The sequence below is a fragment of the Colletotrichum tamarilloi genome (assembly GCF_030869305.1).
Source record: "Colletotrichum tamarilloi strain Tom-12 chromosome Unknown Scaffold_14.1, whole genome shotgun sequence".
Lineage (NCBI taxonomy): Eukaryota > Fungi > Ascomycota > Sordariomycetes > Glomerellales > Glomerellaceae > Colletotrichum > Colletotrichum tamarilloi.
In genome coordinates, this window is record NW_026849397.1 from 279,114 (window position 1) to 294,641 (window position 15,528).

The 15,528-nt window shown below is 54.4% G+C and overlaps 7 protein-coding genes across 7 annotated transcripts; 4 read left to right on the forward strand and 3 right to left on the reverse strand.

The window, feature by feature from the left end:
* Positions 1 to 807: 807 nt before the first annotated feature.
* Positions 808 to 1,226, forward strand: CTAM01_05492 (uncharacterized protein; the record flags this gene model as incomplete). Its single annotated transcript, XM_060521522.1, has 2 exons — positions 808 to 852; positions 906 to 1,226. 2 exons carry the CDS (start codon positions 808 to 810, stop codon positions 1,224 to 1,226), a joined length of 366 nt encoding a protein of 121 aa, XP_060383736.1.
* A 976-nt stretch (positions 1,227 to 2,202) lies between these two features.
* Positions 2,203 to 2,922, forward strand: CTAM01_05493 (uncharacterized protein; the record flags this gene model as incomplete). Its single annotated transcript, XM_060521523.1, has 2 exons — positions 2,203 to 2,241; positions 2,371 to 2,922. 2 exons carry the CDS (start codon positions 2,203 to 2,205, stop codon positions 2,920 to 2,922), a joined length of 591 nt encoding a protein of 196 aa, XP_060383737.1.
* Positions 2,923 to 3,526: 604 nt separating this feature from the next.
* Positions 3,527 to 4,381, forward strand: CTAM01_05494 (nucleolar protein,Nop52; the record flags this gene model as incomplete). The annotated part of the gene is made up of 2 exons (XM_060521524.1): positions 3,527 to 3,578; positions 3,693 to 4,381. 2 exons carry the CDS (start codon positions 3,527 to 3,529, stop codon positions 4,379 to 4,381), a joined length of 741 nt encoding a protein of 246 aa, XP_060383738.1.
* Positions 4,382 to 4,857: 476 nt separating this feature from the next.
* On the reverse strand, positions 4,858 to 6,682 carry CTAM01_05495 (diacylglycerol kinase catalytic domain-containing protein; the record flags this gene model as incomplete). The annotated part of the gene is made up of 4 exons (XM_060521525.1): positions 4,858 to 5,211; positions 5,306 to 6,324; positions 6,390 to 6,446; positions 6,514 to 6,682. 4 exons carry the CDS (start codon positions 6,680 to 6,682, stop codon positions 4,858 to 4,860), a joined length of 1,599 nt encoding a protein of 532 aa, XP_060383739.1.
* A 2,317-nt stretch (positions 6,683 to 8,999) lies between these two features.
* On the forward strand, positions 9,000 to 10,247 carry CTAM01_05496 (anthranilate phosphoribosyltransferase; the record flags this gene model as incomplete). The annotated part of the gene is made up of 1 exon (XM_060521526.1): positions 9,000 to 10,247. One exon carries the CDS (start codon positions 9,000 to 9,002, stop codon positions 10,245 to 10,247), a length of 1,248 nt encoding a protein of 415 aa, XP_060383740.1.
* A 458-nt stretch (positions 10,248 to 10,705) lies between these two features.
* CTAM01_05497 (tetratricopeptide) lies at positions 10,706 to 13,772 on the reverse strand (the record flags this gene model as incomplete). The annotated part of the gene is made up of 3 exons (XM_060521527.1): positions 10,706 to 11,145; positions 11,200 to 13,351; positions 13,683 to 13,772. The coding sequence occupies 3 exons, from the start codon at positions 13,770 to 13,772 to the stop codon at positions 10,706 to 10,708; spliced, it is 2,682 nt and encodes an 893-aa protein (XP_060383741.1).
* A 686-nt stretch (positions 13,773 to 14,458) lies between these two features.
* Positions 14,459 to 15,106, reverse strand: CTAM01_05498 (caffeine-induced death protein 2; the record flags this gene model as incomplete). The annotated part of the gene is made up of 2 exons (XM_060521528.1): positions 14,459 to 14,982; positions 15,040 to 15,106. The coding sequence occupies 2 exons, from the start codon at positions 15,104 to 15,106 to the stop codon at positions 14,459 to 14,461; spliced, it is 591 nt and encodes a 196-aa protein (XP_060383742.1).
* Positions 15,107 to 15,528: the final 422 nt, after the last annotated feature.

Below are 15,528 nucleotides of genomic sequence, written 5' to 3' on the forward strand. Positions count from 1 at the left end.
CAGCTATATATGGCAAGTGTGACATGAGATCTGCCATTTTCATAGATGAAGATGGCCGTAAGTCAAAACACTTGGGGATCAAGTCCACTGTAAAACTTAGCTGGCACTCGTGTATATAGTTATACCATGATTACGCTCAGGAATTCTTGCTATCGGGTTTGTGTCGGGTTTGTTCGTCCATACCAGCAATTCTGTCAGATAGTACCACTAGCCCCTTCAGTTCTCATCATCATGCCTCTTGGTATCTCCTTCAAATCTCTCTTGAGCCTTTGCTAAGGCATGTTGGTTATCCAAGGAGTCTCCCATGGGCTACAATGAAGGCATTCAGCCACTCGAAGGACACATACGTACCCCTGAATGCCCTCTGGAAAACGTGATTCACGTTCGTTCTCTCATGAAAGACGCAATGCTGTTCACCGCTGACCCCTAATTGGAAAAATGACCTACCTTCCCCTTTCACTGCTGTATCCCGATCAGGACAACGTTGGAGGTGGGTCCTTGTCCTGGAATGCCCCCATCACCAACTTCACCTTTCAAAAAGTATAAAGATTCCTCTCCCTGGCTCTTTTCTTCCAATCCGCTTTCTCTCCTTACCGCACACAAGCTTTCCAGACTTTTTGCATTCGTCTCTCAACTCCTATTCACCACACAACTTGCCTTTTTCACGGGCCCAAGAGCACGCCTCTGTTATGAAGGCATGTTCATGTAGAGCCTTTTTTTTCTACGTTATTACTGGGGAAACAATCTGACAATCTTGAATAGAATCACTTGATCACCACACGAACAATACACAACTCCTCAAACGCAATGTCTCACGGCACTTCTTCTATGAGCAGCAGCATGGCAGTCATGGTAAAGCCAAGCACCTTTTGATACCTGCAGGTCAGCACTAACAAAGACTACAGACTTCTGACACCGAAGACGACTTCGTTGTTGTTGACTCCAATAGCGAGATTGAGAAGCTCCAGAAGGAACACAAGCAAGCCATGAAGGCTTTGGTCAACACTCACCTTGCAGAGCTGGCAATGTTGCGGGACAGCTGCAATAGACGCGCCGAGGATGCGATTCGCACCGCTGGTCTGTCCATTGACCGCAACAACGAGCGCCATCAGGACGAGGTCAGAGATCTGAAAAGGGCTCTCGCTGCCGAGCAGGCCAAAGTGGCTCATCTCATGACGGCGTGCCCTCCTCACCTCAGAGGTAGTGCTTCGCGCAGCTCCCAATAGAGATGGAGCCGATGGGAACCTCAAGTATCCCGCCATTATCTACATAGTTCAGTAGTCAGGCCGGGATTGTTTCACTCGCAAACAGGAGATAACCGATACAAGTGATACATTGAGACGGTCAGAGAAAGGTCGAAGAACCTCGGCAATAACATCGTGAATCGGTTGGTGACATGGCGCACATGTGAAGGTACCTATCTTGCATTGTTGGCTGATGCAAAGACATAGTATCTAGCAGGAAAGTCGTTCTACAATCCGTCATGGCCCACGATGTTTCCCTGAGTACTCGATTGAAATTCATATCTTCCTTTCCCCTACGGCCATGTTTTCCAGTGTATCCATGCCTTTAGAAGGCAACAAACTCGTCTAGGCAACGAGGGTAAGTTGGTGTCTTCTGGGCTCAATTGCTCCAAGCCTTTTGCTGCAGAAGGCAGTTTATCGCCCCGAGGGCTTTCGTGGCTTCATCCAAAGGATACGTGCTTGTATTGGTTGATTTAGATAGGGAGTCCCCGTGAGCCTTCGTCCTTATTGCAAGATTGCTTTTCGTCCATTAGGATTTGTGGAAATCCCACCACTCTTCGGACTGATGTGGACTGTGTGGATGGCAAATACTTTCAGGACAGTCCTTTGGAATACGATCCGATTCCAGTTTATAGGGTGTTACAACTTTCTTCGGTTTAACGACTCTTCTCTACTTAGTCACACTTCCCTCCACATGCACCACGAAGTTTGTAGCACTTCGTGTCCATCTCGGACATCAACAACCTCAAAGCAGAACCACGCCCCAGTCATCTTTATGACCAGTACGAGTAATTACGCCAAACCCCATACTTCAGGGTTCTTTCTGGCGAAGAATATTTCGCAAGGCCGAGAAGTTTGCCACCTCTTACCGATCAGACGAGCGCAGCGAGCTATTATCAGATCTTCTTCAGACCGATCCTCACAAGCAACCAATTTCGTGGCTTCTTCCGGCACTACAATGGTCGACAACAACACCTCGACCTACAGTGGTCTCAAGGTTGGTTTCACGCCTGGTTTTAAAGCTCCCGGGTTCCTCGCGGAAACATCCCCATTGAGATGATCGCCTTACCTGCCCGAGCTGTTCTTCAAACCAAAGCAAGCACTGACCACGCGCAAATACACACAGTTCATCCAATACGACGAGAAAGAGCACGAAAAGCTCTTCACGCAACTCATGGCCGACGACGAGAAAAAGGCCACGGAGCGCAGACTCGAAGGCAAAGACCTCATCGCCATCCTCATTACCTCCCGCGAAGAAGCCCTCTCCGAGCTAGCCCACTTCCAGATCCGCGCCAACAAGATCGCCCAAGCCAACAAGCGCGAAGTTTCCGAGCTTCACAGCAAGATCTCGGTCTCTTACGATGTGGCGCACACGAGCTACGCCCAGGCTCAGGAGTACTACGGCCACATTGATTACTACCGAAAGGAGAGTGAGCGCAAGGACACCGTTATTCAGCAGTCGCAGCATGAGCTGGTGACTTTGCAGGCACAGCTCTTCCAGAAGACACAGGAGGTGGCGGAACAGCAAAGTCAATTGGATGAGGCTGTGGCCAAGAATAAGGAGCTTCTTGCTCAATTGGAGGATGTTCGCAAGAAGGTCGACAGAATTATGAGAGCTTCGGAGGTTCCCTCTCCTTCTCCTTCGATCGGCTACGATCGGGAGCGCAGCATGACGTAACGAATACTTTGATCTTTCAATGAGACATGGATGATGGTCTACGATGGAAACCTCACAACACAAGGAACATGTTCTGGCTTGGAGGACTTGGCTTGGACGGATGCTTCTGGAATGAAGGCTACTCCTTTGGCGAAGTAATAAACATACTGGCCGGCAATGAACTGAATACCGAATCATCGGAGAGAGTTCTTGATTCTCTGTGACGCTCCATCTCATAGCATCTTGAATTTCTGAATATCTATTCATGGTATCAATAGGTCGTACCTTGTCTGGGGCTCCAGTCGTCAAATACACAGCCACACCACCGAACAATCCAGACCGGTACCGCCACACGCCACGCCTTTCCCCTGCATACCGTGGGCCCCACCTCCTCAAAGGCGGTCACCCGATCGAGTCACCCCGGGACCTTCGTACACCGAGGATCGGCGGGGCAGTTTCTCGGTGAACAACAATTTTATTCGAGAAACCCATCCCACCCTGCCTCGCAAGTCCCATCGCCGACGGTGCATAGAACGACAGTCCTACCCGTCGCAACTCCAAGAACCCGCGACACTCGCAATTGAGCTACCTTCACCCGCTCAACCACCACACAAACTCAGCCAAGATGGCGTCTCAAGAACAGAACATGCCGTTCATCAGGAACCTGGCCTCCAGCGGTTCGTCCCCCGTCGCATCGCAATCTTCGGTCCCGAACCTGCCGTCGCGAACCTCCCAATCTTCCAGGCCAAACCCCCAGAGCAACTTCAACTGACTCCCTCGTGCCCCCGCAGACCGCAAACTCCGAACCCAAGCCCTGACCTCCCTCCAAACCTTCCTCGGCTCCCACCGCGCCCTCTCCCACCTCGAAGCCCTCAAGCTCTGGAAGGGCCTCTTCTACGCAATGTGGATGTGCGACCGCCCCATCCCGCAACAAAACCTCGCCTCCGAGCTCGCCGGCCTGACAGCCTGCCTCCGCAACGACGACGTGCCCACCTGGCTCGCCGCCTTCTGGGAGATCCTCTCCAAGCAGTGGACGGACATCGACGTCCTCCGCATGGAGAAGTTCCTCCTCCTCGTCAGACGCACGTTTACTTCGGGACTTCAGTGGGTGAAGGAGGGCGAGTACCAGGAAGCGAGGGTGGATGCGTTGCTGAAGGTGTACGGCGAGTGGCCGTTTGAGCTCGAGGGCGACTTGAGAAAGGTGCCGATCGGGCTGCGGCTTCACGGGCTTGATATCTGGGTTGACGAGCTGGATCGGTTGGAGATGCTCGAGGAGAAGGACGCCAAGGCGGTGGCGTTTGCCAAGAAGCTGAGCCAGCTTGTTGAGCCGTTGAGGAAGTCACCCGTCAAGACTGTGCGAGCCAAGGCCGCGGTCGTGGTTGAGGACGAGAGGCTGCCGTGGACGGAGAACAAGGCTACCGAGGAGGCGGAGGCGGCAGATGGGGATGATGATGAATGGGGCGGCATTGACGATCAATAGAGGGGGTTTAGCACTCCCCTTGGCTTCGTGTCTTTGCATGGGATGGTGAACACGGCGTTGGTTGGATTTTACAAAAAGAAAGGGAGGCATGTCATTTTTGATGGAAGGATTCCGCGTGGGTTTCTGTTCCATGGGAAGCGGTGGTGGGAACCAAAAAGAGAAATCAGGTATTATGTGCAACGCTGTACTCTATAGTATACAGTGATATCCAATGGCTGTCCTTTTTGCCATCCTGGCCGCCTGCTCTTCCAGCCCGGCCCGACGATGGCTGTACTCTTCCCGTCTTCGTCTTGTTCTATCTGGGTATCTCGACTTTTGAAGAAACAAATCACTGCTCCCTACTCCGCTCCCGCTTCCGCTTCCTTCGTTTGCGGCCAAAAGGCCGTTGTGCCATATCTTGGTTGGCCGTCTCGAACTCAATCACAGCCGGTGACAGCATTTCGTCTCCCTTCACTGCGCAGATCTGGGGCGATCTCTTAGGGTAGGGACATCTTCTCCCAGCCCAAGGGACCGGGGGCTTCGTACTTGCCACGCTTCGAAATGACCCTGCCCAGACCGTGGTGAATCTCGGCCTGGAAGGGCTCAAAGGGCACCTTTTCACCGTCGATGCTGATGTAGCCGTCCTTCTGGTTCTTTGGAATGATCCTGTAGGCGGAAATCTTGCGGTACGATACCAAAGAGTTGTCAAAGAATTTTCCATTCTCCACAGACATTAGCATGCTCAGTTGGGCGCCAACTGACATGTCTCCGTCGATGCAGACAAGGTCCATCAGACCATCATTGGCGAGAGCAGCGGCGAAGAAGTTGGCGTCGGCGGCCATGTATGCCATCTGGGGTGGTCAGTACGTAGTTCTTTCGGGGGACAATATCCAAGAGGCGGGCATGTCCAGTCAGACACCAAGAAAGGTGAGGCAGTGTACTTACATTTCCGCAATAAAAGTTGCCCATCTTGTCATGGGGTATCAGTTCCCATCCGTCTGGCAGAGCATCGTTGATGGTGCCGAATCTCAAAGGCGGCAGTCCCTCCTGGTCACCGAAAGGACTCGAAACAGCATCAGCATTCTCCGCTCTCGGAGGCTCGCTAGCGCCCGAATGTGTTACCGACGCGCTGCGCATGTACTCCTTGTAGTGCTTCTTGACGCCCGCTTTGTCCTCGATCTCGACCTTGACAGCCAAGTCGCAGGGGTAGCACTTCTTTTCGAATATTCTGACCAAGAAGCCCCAGGTGAAGCGCGCGCCGCCCATCCACCGCAAGTGCTCGGTAGCCAGGTCGCTCTCGGCCACTACGCCAAGGGCCTGACTCAAGAAACTGAGGGTGCGTCGGTCGCCCTGTGTGATGCTGACCAGATCCATTGGGGTCTCAACTCCCTTGATGATGGCAAGAGCGCAGATCGACGGTCGATACGAGTCGTAGAGATTGCAGCTCATCGCATTGCCCGAGCCGCAGGGAATATGCGAGACAGCAATCTTGTGTAGCGCTTGCGACGCATCGGGCCGCTGACCCAGACCATTGAATACCTCGTGGGCCAAACCATCACCAGAGCAGGTGACAATCGTGTCGAACGCGTCCACGTCGACTTCCCGCGCTATTTCAAGAGCTTGGCCTGAGTAGGTGGTGTGCTCCACGTCTATGGGCATGCGCGCCGCCTTGAACAGAGGCTCGACGTCTACGCGCCACTTCTTTTCCGCGCCTCCCGGTCCGGCATGCGGGTTAACCAAGACCTTTGCTCTCTTGCATAGTTTCGCCGGGCCATATGCCTTTCTCATGAGGGTATCGATCCAGGACTTGACATCCGGGCTCTCCGTGTCGTTAACCGTAAAAGTCCATTTCGCTGCCTGTACTCGTTGCTTGCCGGCTTGTTTCGCGTAGTCGATTGTGAGGGTCTCTCCCGTCTGGTCGGCCCAGAGGACGTTGTACAAGGGGACGGTTTGCGTCGAGGGTGCTGCATTTTGCGGACTAGTGTTAGCAAGCTGGGAATGGGGGCCACGGAGGTCAATGACAACGGACCTGATGCGCCAAACCCAGCAAAACCGCAAGTCCGGTTGGCTTTGTTCGCTGTTGGGTCTTTGAAAAGGGGTCAGCTACCCGAGCGCATCGCCACAAGGTAGGTATATTGCAGGTTCCCACACACCATTCAGAAGGAGATTCTCCGACGTTTGAGTCAAAGATTTGTTGCCGTCGACCTTGATCGTCTCTGGTGGGCCGTTTCTAGAGGCGGGCTTGCCGTAGGACTGGGAAGACTCGGAGATGGACTCGGTCCCGTTCGGGGCCGTATTGTGTTCCCCTGCGAGGGTGGCCATCGCGAAGTGTGCAAAGGTTGATTAAGCGACAGACGAGCAGAAGCTGGCGGAACAGGCCGTTCACGTCAGGCGAGAGACAGAGTTATAGGCGAGCGAAGGTGATGAAGATGCAAAAGGAGATCGGTCAGTACTAGCAGATGTCGCGACGAGACATGGTAGTCAGTCGTTGACTAGTTGTTGGTAACGGACGCTACAGCGGCTGCTGTTGATGGGGTGGTCACAAGCTCCCGGGGGTTGCGGGAGGGAAGAGAAGAGAAGAAGAGAATAAAGGTGAATTATTACTGCGCCGTTGTACCAAGCCGTAGGAGGAACTTGGGAAGAGAGGCGTTGGCGCAAGCGGAATAGGAATAGTTGAAAGGGAGTTGGGTTAGTCGGAGGCTAAGAGCACGTCCCGAGGCCCGTCGTCGACGAGGGAGAGGATTGAAGTCCAGGAAGGGAAATCGAACTTTGGTGCTAGTTGTGCTGGTGTATGCAGTGAGGTACCTTTACTGAGGAGCTGTAGGTCCAAGCAGAGAATTGAAGCGATACCCAGGGGGGGAGCAACAAGCGACAAGCAACAGGAAAGAAAGTTACAAGAGTACAAAACATCCAAGCCGACGCTGTTCTGCTGCTGCAGGAAGGATGGCACGGTCACCCACCGGCAGCGGCAGCACGGATGAATCGGAGATTGAACTTCAGTTGCACTTGGTTCGGATAGGGCACTACTTGCTTTTCAATCATACCTACGTTGCATCTCATGTACCTCCCTAATGTGGTGGGCATTGATAGCAGAAATACGATAAGGTAAGCAAGCACGCGCAACACCAAGGAACCTGGCACCATGAGAATTGCATGGCACGGATGCGCGCTGTAGCTGGCCACGAGTTAAGGTACTTAGCACTTTAGGTACCGAAGCCGTTACCCAGGGGCCCGCGGCGCCCGTAGCGGCCGCCTGACCACGGCGGAGGTGCTCCCCCGGACGCACATCACACTCGTGATGCAACCGTAGGTACGGATAGATGCAACCATTCGAAGAGAGGGCGTCGATGGAAACCGAGATGTTCAGGCTTGGGAGGCATTGTGAGGTTGGCATGTGAGGTGCCTTTGGGGATGTAACTCCCCGTAAAGTCGGGCTGGACAGGTGACTGGAGGTGATGTAGACATCCCAATCGAGGTAGGTACAGCAGGCCAGGGCCGGACCAAACACCTTATCTAGGAGTGGCTTGAGGGGAAATGGACGCCAACAATGCGACACGTCTGTCCATTCGTCTTGGTGGTGTGAGTAAGCCGACCACTCACTGTCAGTCTGTCAGGTACCGGACGACGACGACTGTAGGACACCGGCGAAACAGCTTGCGCGATGCCCGACTCTCCCGCCTTGGCTGCGCTGGCGTTCGTTTCGTTCTCTGGAAGCAACTGGTATAAAGCTGCTGATGTCATGGTTCCTCAATCCAGGGCGGAAACAGTGGTCGTGCGTTGCAAGAGAAAGTCGTATGCCTTGGTGAACCATTCATCAGACGACGGGCGAGCGGGCTGCGCGTTCCTCATGCTGCAAGTCCAAACGCCTCTTTGCATTGCTTTGGCCGAAAGTAATTGGATAAGAAGGAGAGAGAAGACGCAAGCTTGACTGGGCAGACAACAGAAAGCAAACAGGGGCACAGCCGTACAATGCCTTTATTGCCTTTTAGTCAGGCAAGTCAGACATGAGTAAGTACGTACCGCAATCCGCGCGATGGTGAATTCCAACCCTCCATGCCGGGCACGTATCGAAAACCTACGCGTAAAGAGAATGGCATTCATCGTCTGTCATCACCAAATTCTACCAAAATGCCTATTAAATTGCGGATAATACAACTTCCCCCTGCCTTACCTAAGCTTCCACTTTACCCATACTCTACCAGGTACGTACATACTTCCCCTCCAACGTAGCGGGAGCGGAGATTCCCTTATTGGCGACAGCACTGTAGCCCAGTTGAACGCACACCCAATGAGCTTCCCCCGTGTCGTCTAAATCAGGCAATAGTTGACCAATCAGCTGTGGGCCGTACCCTCTTTCGCTCAATTAGCAGGAAGATACGTGGTACGTACCTCGGTACCGCTCCAGATAGCGGATTGCTCACATTGATTGACTTTGGGTTCTCACATTGAACAACCTCTCATTGTTCAAGGGCCTCTTTGACTCACATCTCATTGCTCTCTCAGTGACTCAATTCATAAGTAAGGACACCCCTATGCAAGTCAATTGATCTCATCTGACCTTATCACAGCAATCTTCAACATCCCAACTTGTCAAAATCCAGTAACAAAACCAAAGTCCTCACAAAAAATCAACCCCGCCATGGCCTCACAACCTCCGGTCGCGGGGTCCGACGCCGCCCTCCCGCTCATCGACATCAAACCGCTGCTCAAGAAACTCTGGCCCGTCCCGGACGCCGGCCTCGCCGTGAGCGCCGACGAGATCGCCGAGGCCATCTCCCACTTCTTCACCCACCAGGTCTCCGACACCCAGGCCGCCTCCCTCCTCATCGCCCTGCACTTCACCAACCTCGACCGCCGCGCCGACGTAATGGCCCGCTCCGCACACTACATGCGCCGCGCCGCCGCCAAGGTCGACTTTGACGATCTCTCTCGCGTGGTCAAGCAAAAGGCTCTCGGCGCGGGCACCTACGCCGGCGGACTGTGCGACATCGTTGGCACGGGAGGCGACGCCCACAACACATTCAACATCAGCACCACCGCCTCCATCCTCGCCTCCTCCCTCCTCTTGGTGGCCAAGCACGGCAACCGCGCCAGCACCTCGAAGTCCGGCTCCGCGGACCTCGTCAACAACATGCAGCCCCGCCCGCCCGTCCTCATGGCCGTCTCCCCAGAGACAATCTCACAAGTCTACGCCGCCACAAACTACGGCTTCCTCTTCGCCCCCGTCTTCCACCCGGGCATGCGCTACGTCGCGCCCATCCGCAAAGAACTCCCCTGGAGGACAATCTTCAACCTCCTCGGTCCCTTGGCGAACCCCGTCGAGGATATCCTCGAGGCCCGTGTCATCGGTGTAGCGAGGAAGGAGCTCGGCCCCGTCTTCCTTGAGGCCCTCAAGATTAGCGGTTCGAAAAAGGCCATGATCATTTGCGGCGAGGAGGAGCTGGACGAAGTCAGCTGCGCGGGTCCGACGCTGGTCTGGAGACTCAGTGAGGCGGCGGACGGTGAAGTGGTAGCGGATCACTTCAAGGTGCAGCCCAGCGATTTCGGCTTGGGAACGCACCCCCTCAATACCGTATCCCCCGGTAAAGAGCCGGCTGAGAATGCCGAGATTCTGAGGAGGATATTGGCGGGCGAGATGGCTGACGACGATCCCATTCTCGAGTTTGTGCTGATGAACGCCGCGACGCTGTTTGTTACGTCGGGTATCTGCGAGGCCGAGACAAGCAAGATGGGTCCCGGCGACGACGGCCAGGTGATTACCGAAAGGGGCCCTGGCGGAGGTCGCTGGAAGGAGGGTGTGCGGAGGGCGCGTTGGGCTGTCAAGAGCGGTGAGGCCTGGAAGCAATGGAAGGCGTTCGTCGACGTCACGAACAGCTTCAGTCAATAGAGGTTGTGTAGATAGAGAGTGCCAGACCATAAGGACAAAAAGTGTGATGACAGGGGTCAGCCAAGACAAAAAGGAAAGCAAGGAAATGGAACATCACGGCCTCAACACGAAATGTATCACGCAAAAAAAAGTTGCTGCTGCTCAGACGAAGTCTAGAGTCTCGTACGCTTTTTTTGTAGCCTTCTCTCTTCTATCACAACTTTTGATGATGCAACTATGTCCTTGATTTCGACAAATGCCGCAACGAAGCACGCGTCCATAGCCCGGCCCTTTACCCAGCCTTGGCTTCCAAATCACCGAGGGAACAAATCCGCCCATTACCGTTTGGAAACGCTTTCCCACTGTTCGGGTATCTGGCTGCACAAATCGCAATGTTGAAACCGGCAACCCTGCCTTTATTTCCGCCTGAGCTGGTTCCATATCCTCCGAATTGGCGACAAAGGCGGGGGCTTGCGCTCCTAGGCAAAGAGGCTTACTTCAGGCCACCTCGCGTGCGCCTCCTTCTTGAGTGTCTCCGCCTCAGTGCTCCTCCACGCCTTCAAGAGGTTGTACACCTCAGTGGCAAGCTCAAAGGTGGCATCGGGAGCCTTGACGACGTTCGCAAGGTCGGCCTCGGCCTTGGCGCTGTCCTCTCCAAGCACTCTCCTTGTCTTCAGGGCCGCGACGATGTGAGTGGGCTTGGCCTTGTTGTCCGAGAGGAACTCTTCGTTGTACTTCTTCAAGTCACCGGCAGGGGGAGTGAACTCGGACTTGATTACTTCTTGCACCTTGGCGGGCAAGCTCTCGAGTGCCGGGCGTACAACGTGAGCAAACTCGACAACGCGCTCGTGGACACCGGGGTGCGAAGCATCAAGTTCGCGGGCGGCGTTGAGAGAACGCAGCGCAAGAACGTACTTCTCTGTAAACTTGTTAGTACTATTCAAAAGGGTAGTGTCGCCATGGTCAAACTTACTTCGGCGCAGATAAACATCGAAACCGGCGAATTGGGCGTTGATGTTTTGCGGGCTGAATTGCAGAAGAGGGGTGACGAATCGCATCGCCGCGCTGAGGGGCTCGGCCTCCAAAAGCTTCAGACCGAGAGGGTCCTCGTCCTTCTTCTTGGGCTCTTCGCTGGCGGGCTTGCCCTTATTAGGATCTTGCTTCGCCGCACGATCGGCCGCCTCCCTCTCCAGGCGCTGTTGCTCCTTCTTGGCCTTCTTCGCGGCCTTCTTCCTCTCAGAGGCATCGTCGCCGTTTGCATCACCGTTGACGCCGTTCGCTGCGGGGCGGTCAGCTCTCCTGAGGTAAATGGCGACGGCGTCCAAAGCGGCTCGTGAGTAGAAGGGGTGGTCTCTAAGGTGGTCTTCCCAACGGACCATATCTACGTAGGCACGAATCTGGCCCTTTCTCAGGGAAAAGCTGTGGAAATCGAACTGATCTTCTTGCCAGACGTCGAAAATGTTGTGAACCGTGTGGAAGCGCTTGAGGGCCAAGGCATCATCACCCTGGCGAGCATAGGCCTCACCATCCTCAGTAAGGAACCAGACGCATTGCATATCCAGGAGATCCGCAAGAGGGCCACCGACAGTGTCCGCCCTAGTAAAGAGGCCCACAGTCTTCAACGCCTGCTCCGTCTCGTTATTGCGCAGCTGATACTTGGCTGCCTTGGTGTTGATGTAACGATCGCGGGTGTCCAAAGTGCGTGCCTTGTCCATAGTCTCAGATGCCTTTTGGAGGTTGCCCTGGTGCTTCCATATCCTAGCCTTGGTCATGGTGAAGTCGACGCTGTCGGGGACCTTCTCGATAGCCTTGTCGACGTACTCATGAGCCTTGGTGAGATCGCGGCTGAGGTGGTAATTGTAGTGTTGGGCAAGGAAGTACAGAGCTGCGGCCTCTCCCTTTGAGCGATCGCCATTAGTTGCTTCCGAGTTTGAGCTCGACTTGAGGTAGTCCTGTGCGAGAGCTTCGAGGGCCTCCTTCTTGGCAAAGTCGGAGTACAAGTGCTTCAGGTTGGCGAAAGTCGACGGAACACCCTTGTTGAACATGAGCGTCAAGAACTCCTTTGCTGCAGCGCTGAAGTCGTCACCTGCTCGAGTTAGCACCTGTGAGTACAAAGACATGAAGGAACCCTTACCAGACAAGAAGTTCAGGGGTAGGCGGCGAGGAGCATCTGAACGTGGGAACTTCTTGGCGTACTTCTCGTAAATCTCTTTCCTAGCAGCCACATCACTGTCGGAAAAGGCGTGAGCGCTTTCCAGACCCTCAAAGTATGCAGGACGGTCAGCGTTGCGCTCAACAAGAGCCTGCCATGCGGCAATAGCCTCCTCCTTCTTGCCCAGCTTGACCAGATACTTGGCGCGTAGCTCCAAATACTCAAGCCTGTCAAGGTTATGCTTAGCGGCACTCTCAAGATGCTCGAGAGCTCTCTGGTAGTCGCCCTGCTCGGCAATGATGGTGTTCTTGTACATGACGGCTTCGGAGTTCTCGTAGTCGCTACGGGAGGGCGTGGACTTGAGCGTTCCCTCGTAGGTGGTAAGGACGTTCTCGGCGGCGGACAGGTCACCTGACAAGTGGTGAGCGATAGCCAGCGCAGTCCAGCTCTGGCGCAGCTGGGGACGGGCCTGCAGCATGGCAGTGCGGCTTGAGATGTATCCGGCATAATCGCGCATCTGCACCTGAAGAATGGCAAGATCGCGCTGGATCTGCGTTGACTCGGGCTCGAGCTTCAGAGCGAACTTGTACGCCTTGATAGCCTCCTCGAAGTTCTTGTTGGCGCGGTACAGCAGGCCGTAGACGTGCCAACAGATGTGCGACTTCATGTCCACCGTCAAAGCCTCCTTGCCCAGAGCAAAAGCCTCCTCTGTCTTACCCTGCGCATTCATGATCAGGGCCTTCATGGCCATTGTGTCGCCATGTTTGGGGTTCTTCTTGAGGATAAGGTCGGCGGACTTGAGGCCGCGCTTGTACTGCTTGTCCTCATAGGCGCGGATGACGGCGCGAAAGAGGGAAGCCTCTTTCGAATTAAGAGGTTGCGGCATCGGATCGGTAGTGGGCCAGTGATCGTATCGCTGGCACTGCGAAGAGAAGAAGACCGAGTCGTCGAGGGAGAAGCGAGTTTCGCAAGGCTGGAACAATCCCAAAAGTCGCTAGAGATGCAAACTCTTCGGAAGGCTGGTCCGCAGCAGTGTCTGGAGGGGTCCTAGGAGGTCAAGGAGGGGTAGCTAGCTGCAGTCGTATGACGGAACCGAGCTACTCGCTAGAAATAAAAGTAGAAGGCGGATAAGATACAAAGAGTAGAGGTCGGTTGTGTCGGGGACCGAGGGCTCGTATCTTTTCGAGAGCGTGGGGTGGAAAGTCGAAGATTGGTCGTGTGCGAGTCCACGGACGGAGCTGCAAGTATTCACAAATGTTTCGACGTAAACGGGTGGGATTCTGGATGGAAGACTCTGGCCACACACATGTTCCAAGGCTGAGCCGGCTGCCCTCCTTGGGGCTCAGTGCGCCGTCTTCGCCCTGCAGCGACCGCCACCACGGTGTCCGTACCATAACTGGACCTCACCGTTTGGCGGGACGGCGGGCTTTTGGCGGGGCAAAATGAGTCCGGACCCATTAGGTCCGTTTTCACCGCATCAAAATCGCACCACCAGTGGCCGCATGCTCTGCGCACGTCCCGCTCAGTGACGGCCAGTCCGCCGTTTTGGTGGGGGACGGTCAACCAAGGCCCTGGAAAAGGGATTGTGTACATCTCCGTGTTCCCTTACAATACTGATACATGCCATGATTCGTGACGCATTGAATAGTTGAAGAAGACTAGAAAACTGACAACCTCCATGAAAGACAGCGGGATTTATGGTAAACTTCCTGTTGGACAAATCTCACCAACACAACTGATCTGTGAATACCCACCGTTGCCAAGTGAATGATCATGGAAAGCTAGAACATGACGCTTCCCTATGCTTCAAACTCTGGGACATGACGAGATGCCTCGAAGCACCCAGAGTTCCTATGATCTTTAGGGTCATGGAGCGCCAGAGTTCTCGTTCTCTGCGGCCTTTGCTGCTCTAACATATTTTCTTTTTCGGCCGAGCTTCAAATGGCTTGATATTACTTTGGTGTTTATTTTATTTATATCTATCGTTATTCATGTGGCGTTATGTTACAAGGTTGGTACAATACGTGGTGGACATTTATACAATACTGGTACAGCCGCTGAGAAAGATGCAGTCTAGGGCCTACAAGCCATCGACTTTCCCAGCAGCTCTTGAGCGCCAACCCGCAAGAGCCTCCTCCCACGAATTAGCCGACTCCCCGCATCGCTGTTTGACCATATCCCACGTTCTTGTCCGCACAATGTTCTCCACGCCCTTCTCCTGCCGAATAAGCATCGCGAGTTGCTCCGTCCGAGGCTCACGAGGGAAGAACCGTCCAGAGTATGGATCCAAGCGTTCGTTGACAACTCGTTCCTTGTCCTTTGCAGCCTCAATCTGCCGTAACAGAACCTCCGGATCGTCTGGGTCTGGACTTGTCGCAACCACTCCGCAATAGTGCAGGACTTCAGCTCGCGCATGCCATGTCGGGAAGAGCACCTGGTCCTTGAAGTTCTGACATGCTTGCGGGTCTATCTGTCGAGGGAAGGAACGCGGTGTTCGTTGTGAGGTCGAGGTAGGATCGAAGCCGGCTCGCGCGGGTGTTACAAGCGCATTGAGGTTTTGAGTGATGGAGTCGTCGACCGTAGCACGAGACAGCCTTAGAAAGTCTTCAGAAGCACATTAGTGTCGATCATCTAGCAGTTCACGAACATGGTCCAGCTTACCCCTCAGAGCTCCTGTCGAGAAGCAGAACTGTGGTGTAAGATGGGGTCGGGCCGGCGGTTGGGTCATGATGTCGCCAGTCGGGGGGTTGGAGGGGACTGCGCCGGTCGTCGCGGATGACGACTCTTTCTTCCAGAGTATGTTCGCCAGCGTGGATAATGTTGTGAAAATACGCTTGGTTCGGAGGATAGCGATTTCAGGTGTCCCTGCTCAGCACGTATAGGGATCGAAAATCTCCAAAGACTTGGTTATTATGTGGTGACCACCGCAAACTCGATTACGTCGACGGAAAGCCGGAGGTACCTAAGCTTGAGTGGAAGCTTGGGGACATCTAGGGGTACGTATTCCTCAGGACGGGAACTTTGGAAGAGCTCCGACTGGGTGCCGGTGATAGACCAATCATTTCTACGTTTGATGACCCACCTCGAATCATCGAATCATTCAGGCCGGTCTTGGGGGAGCCATGGCGGAAGATCCTCGGCGCGGAACGG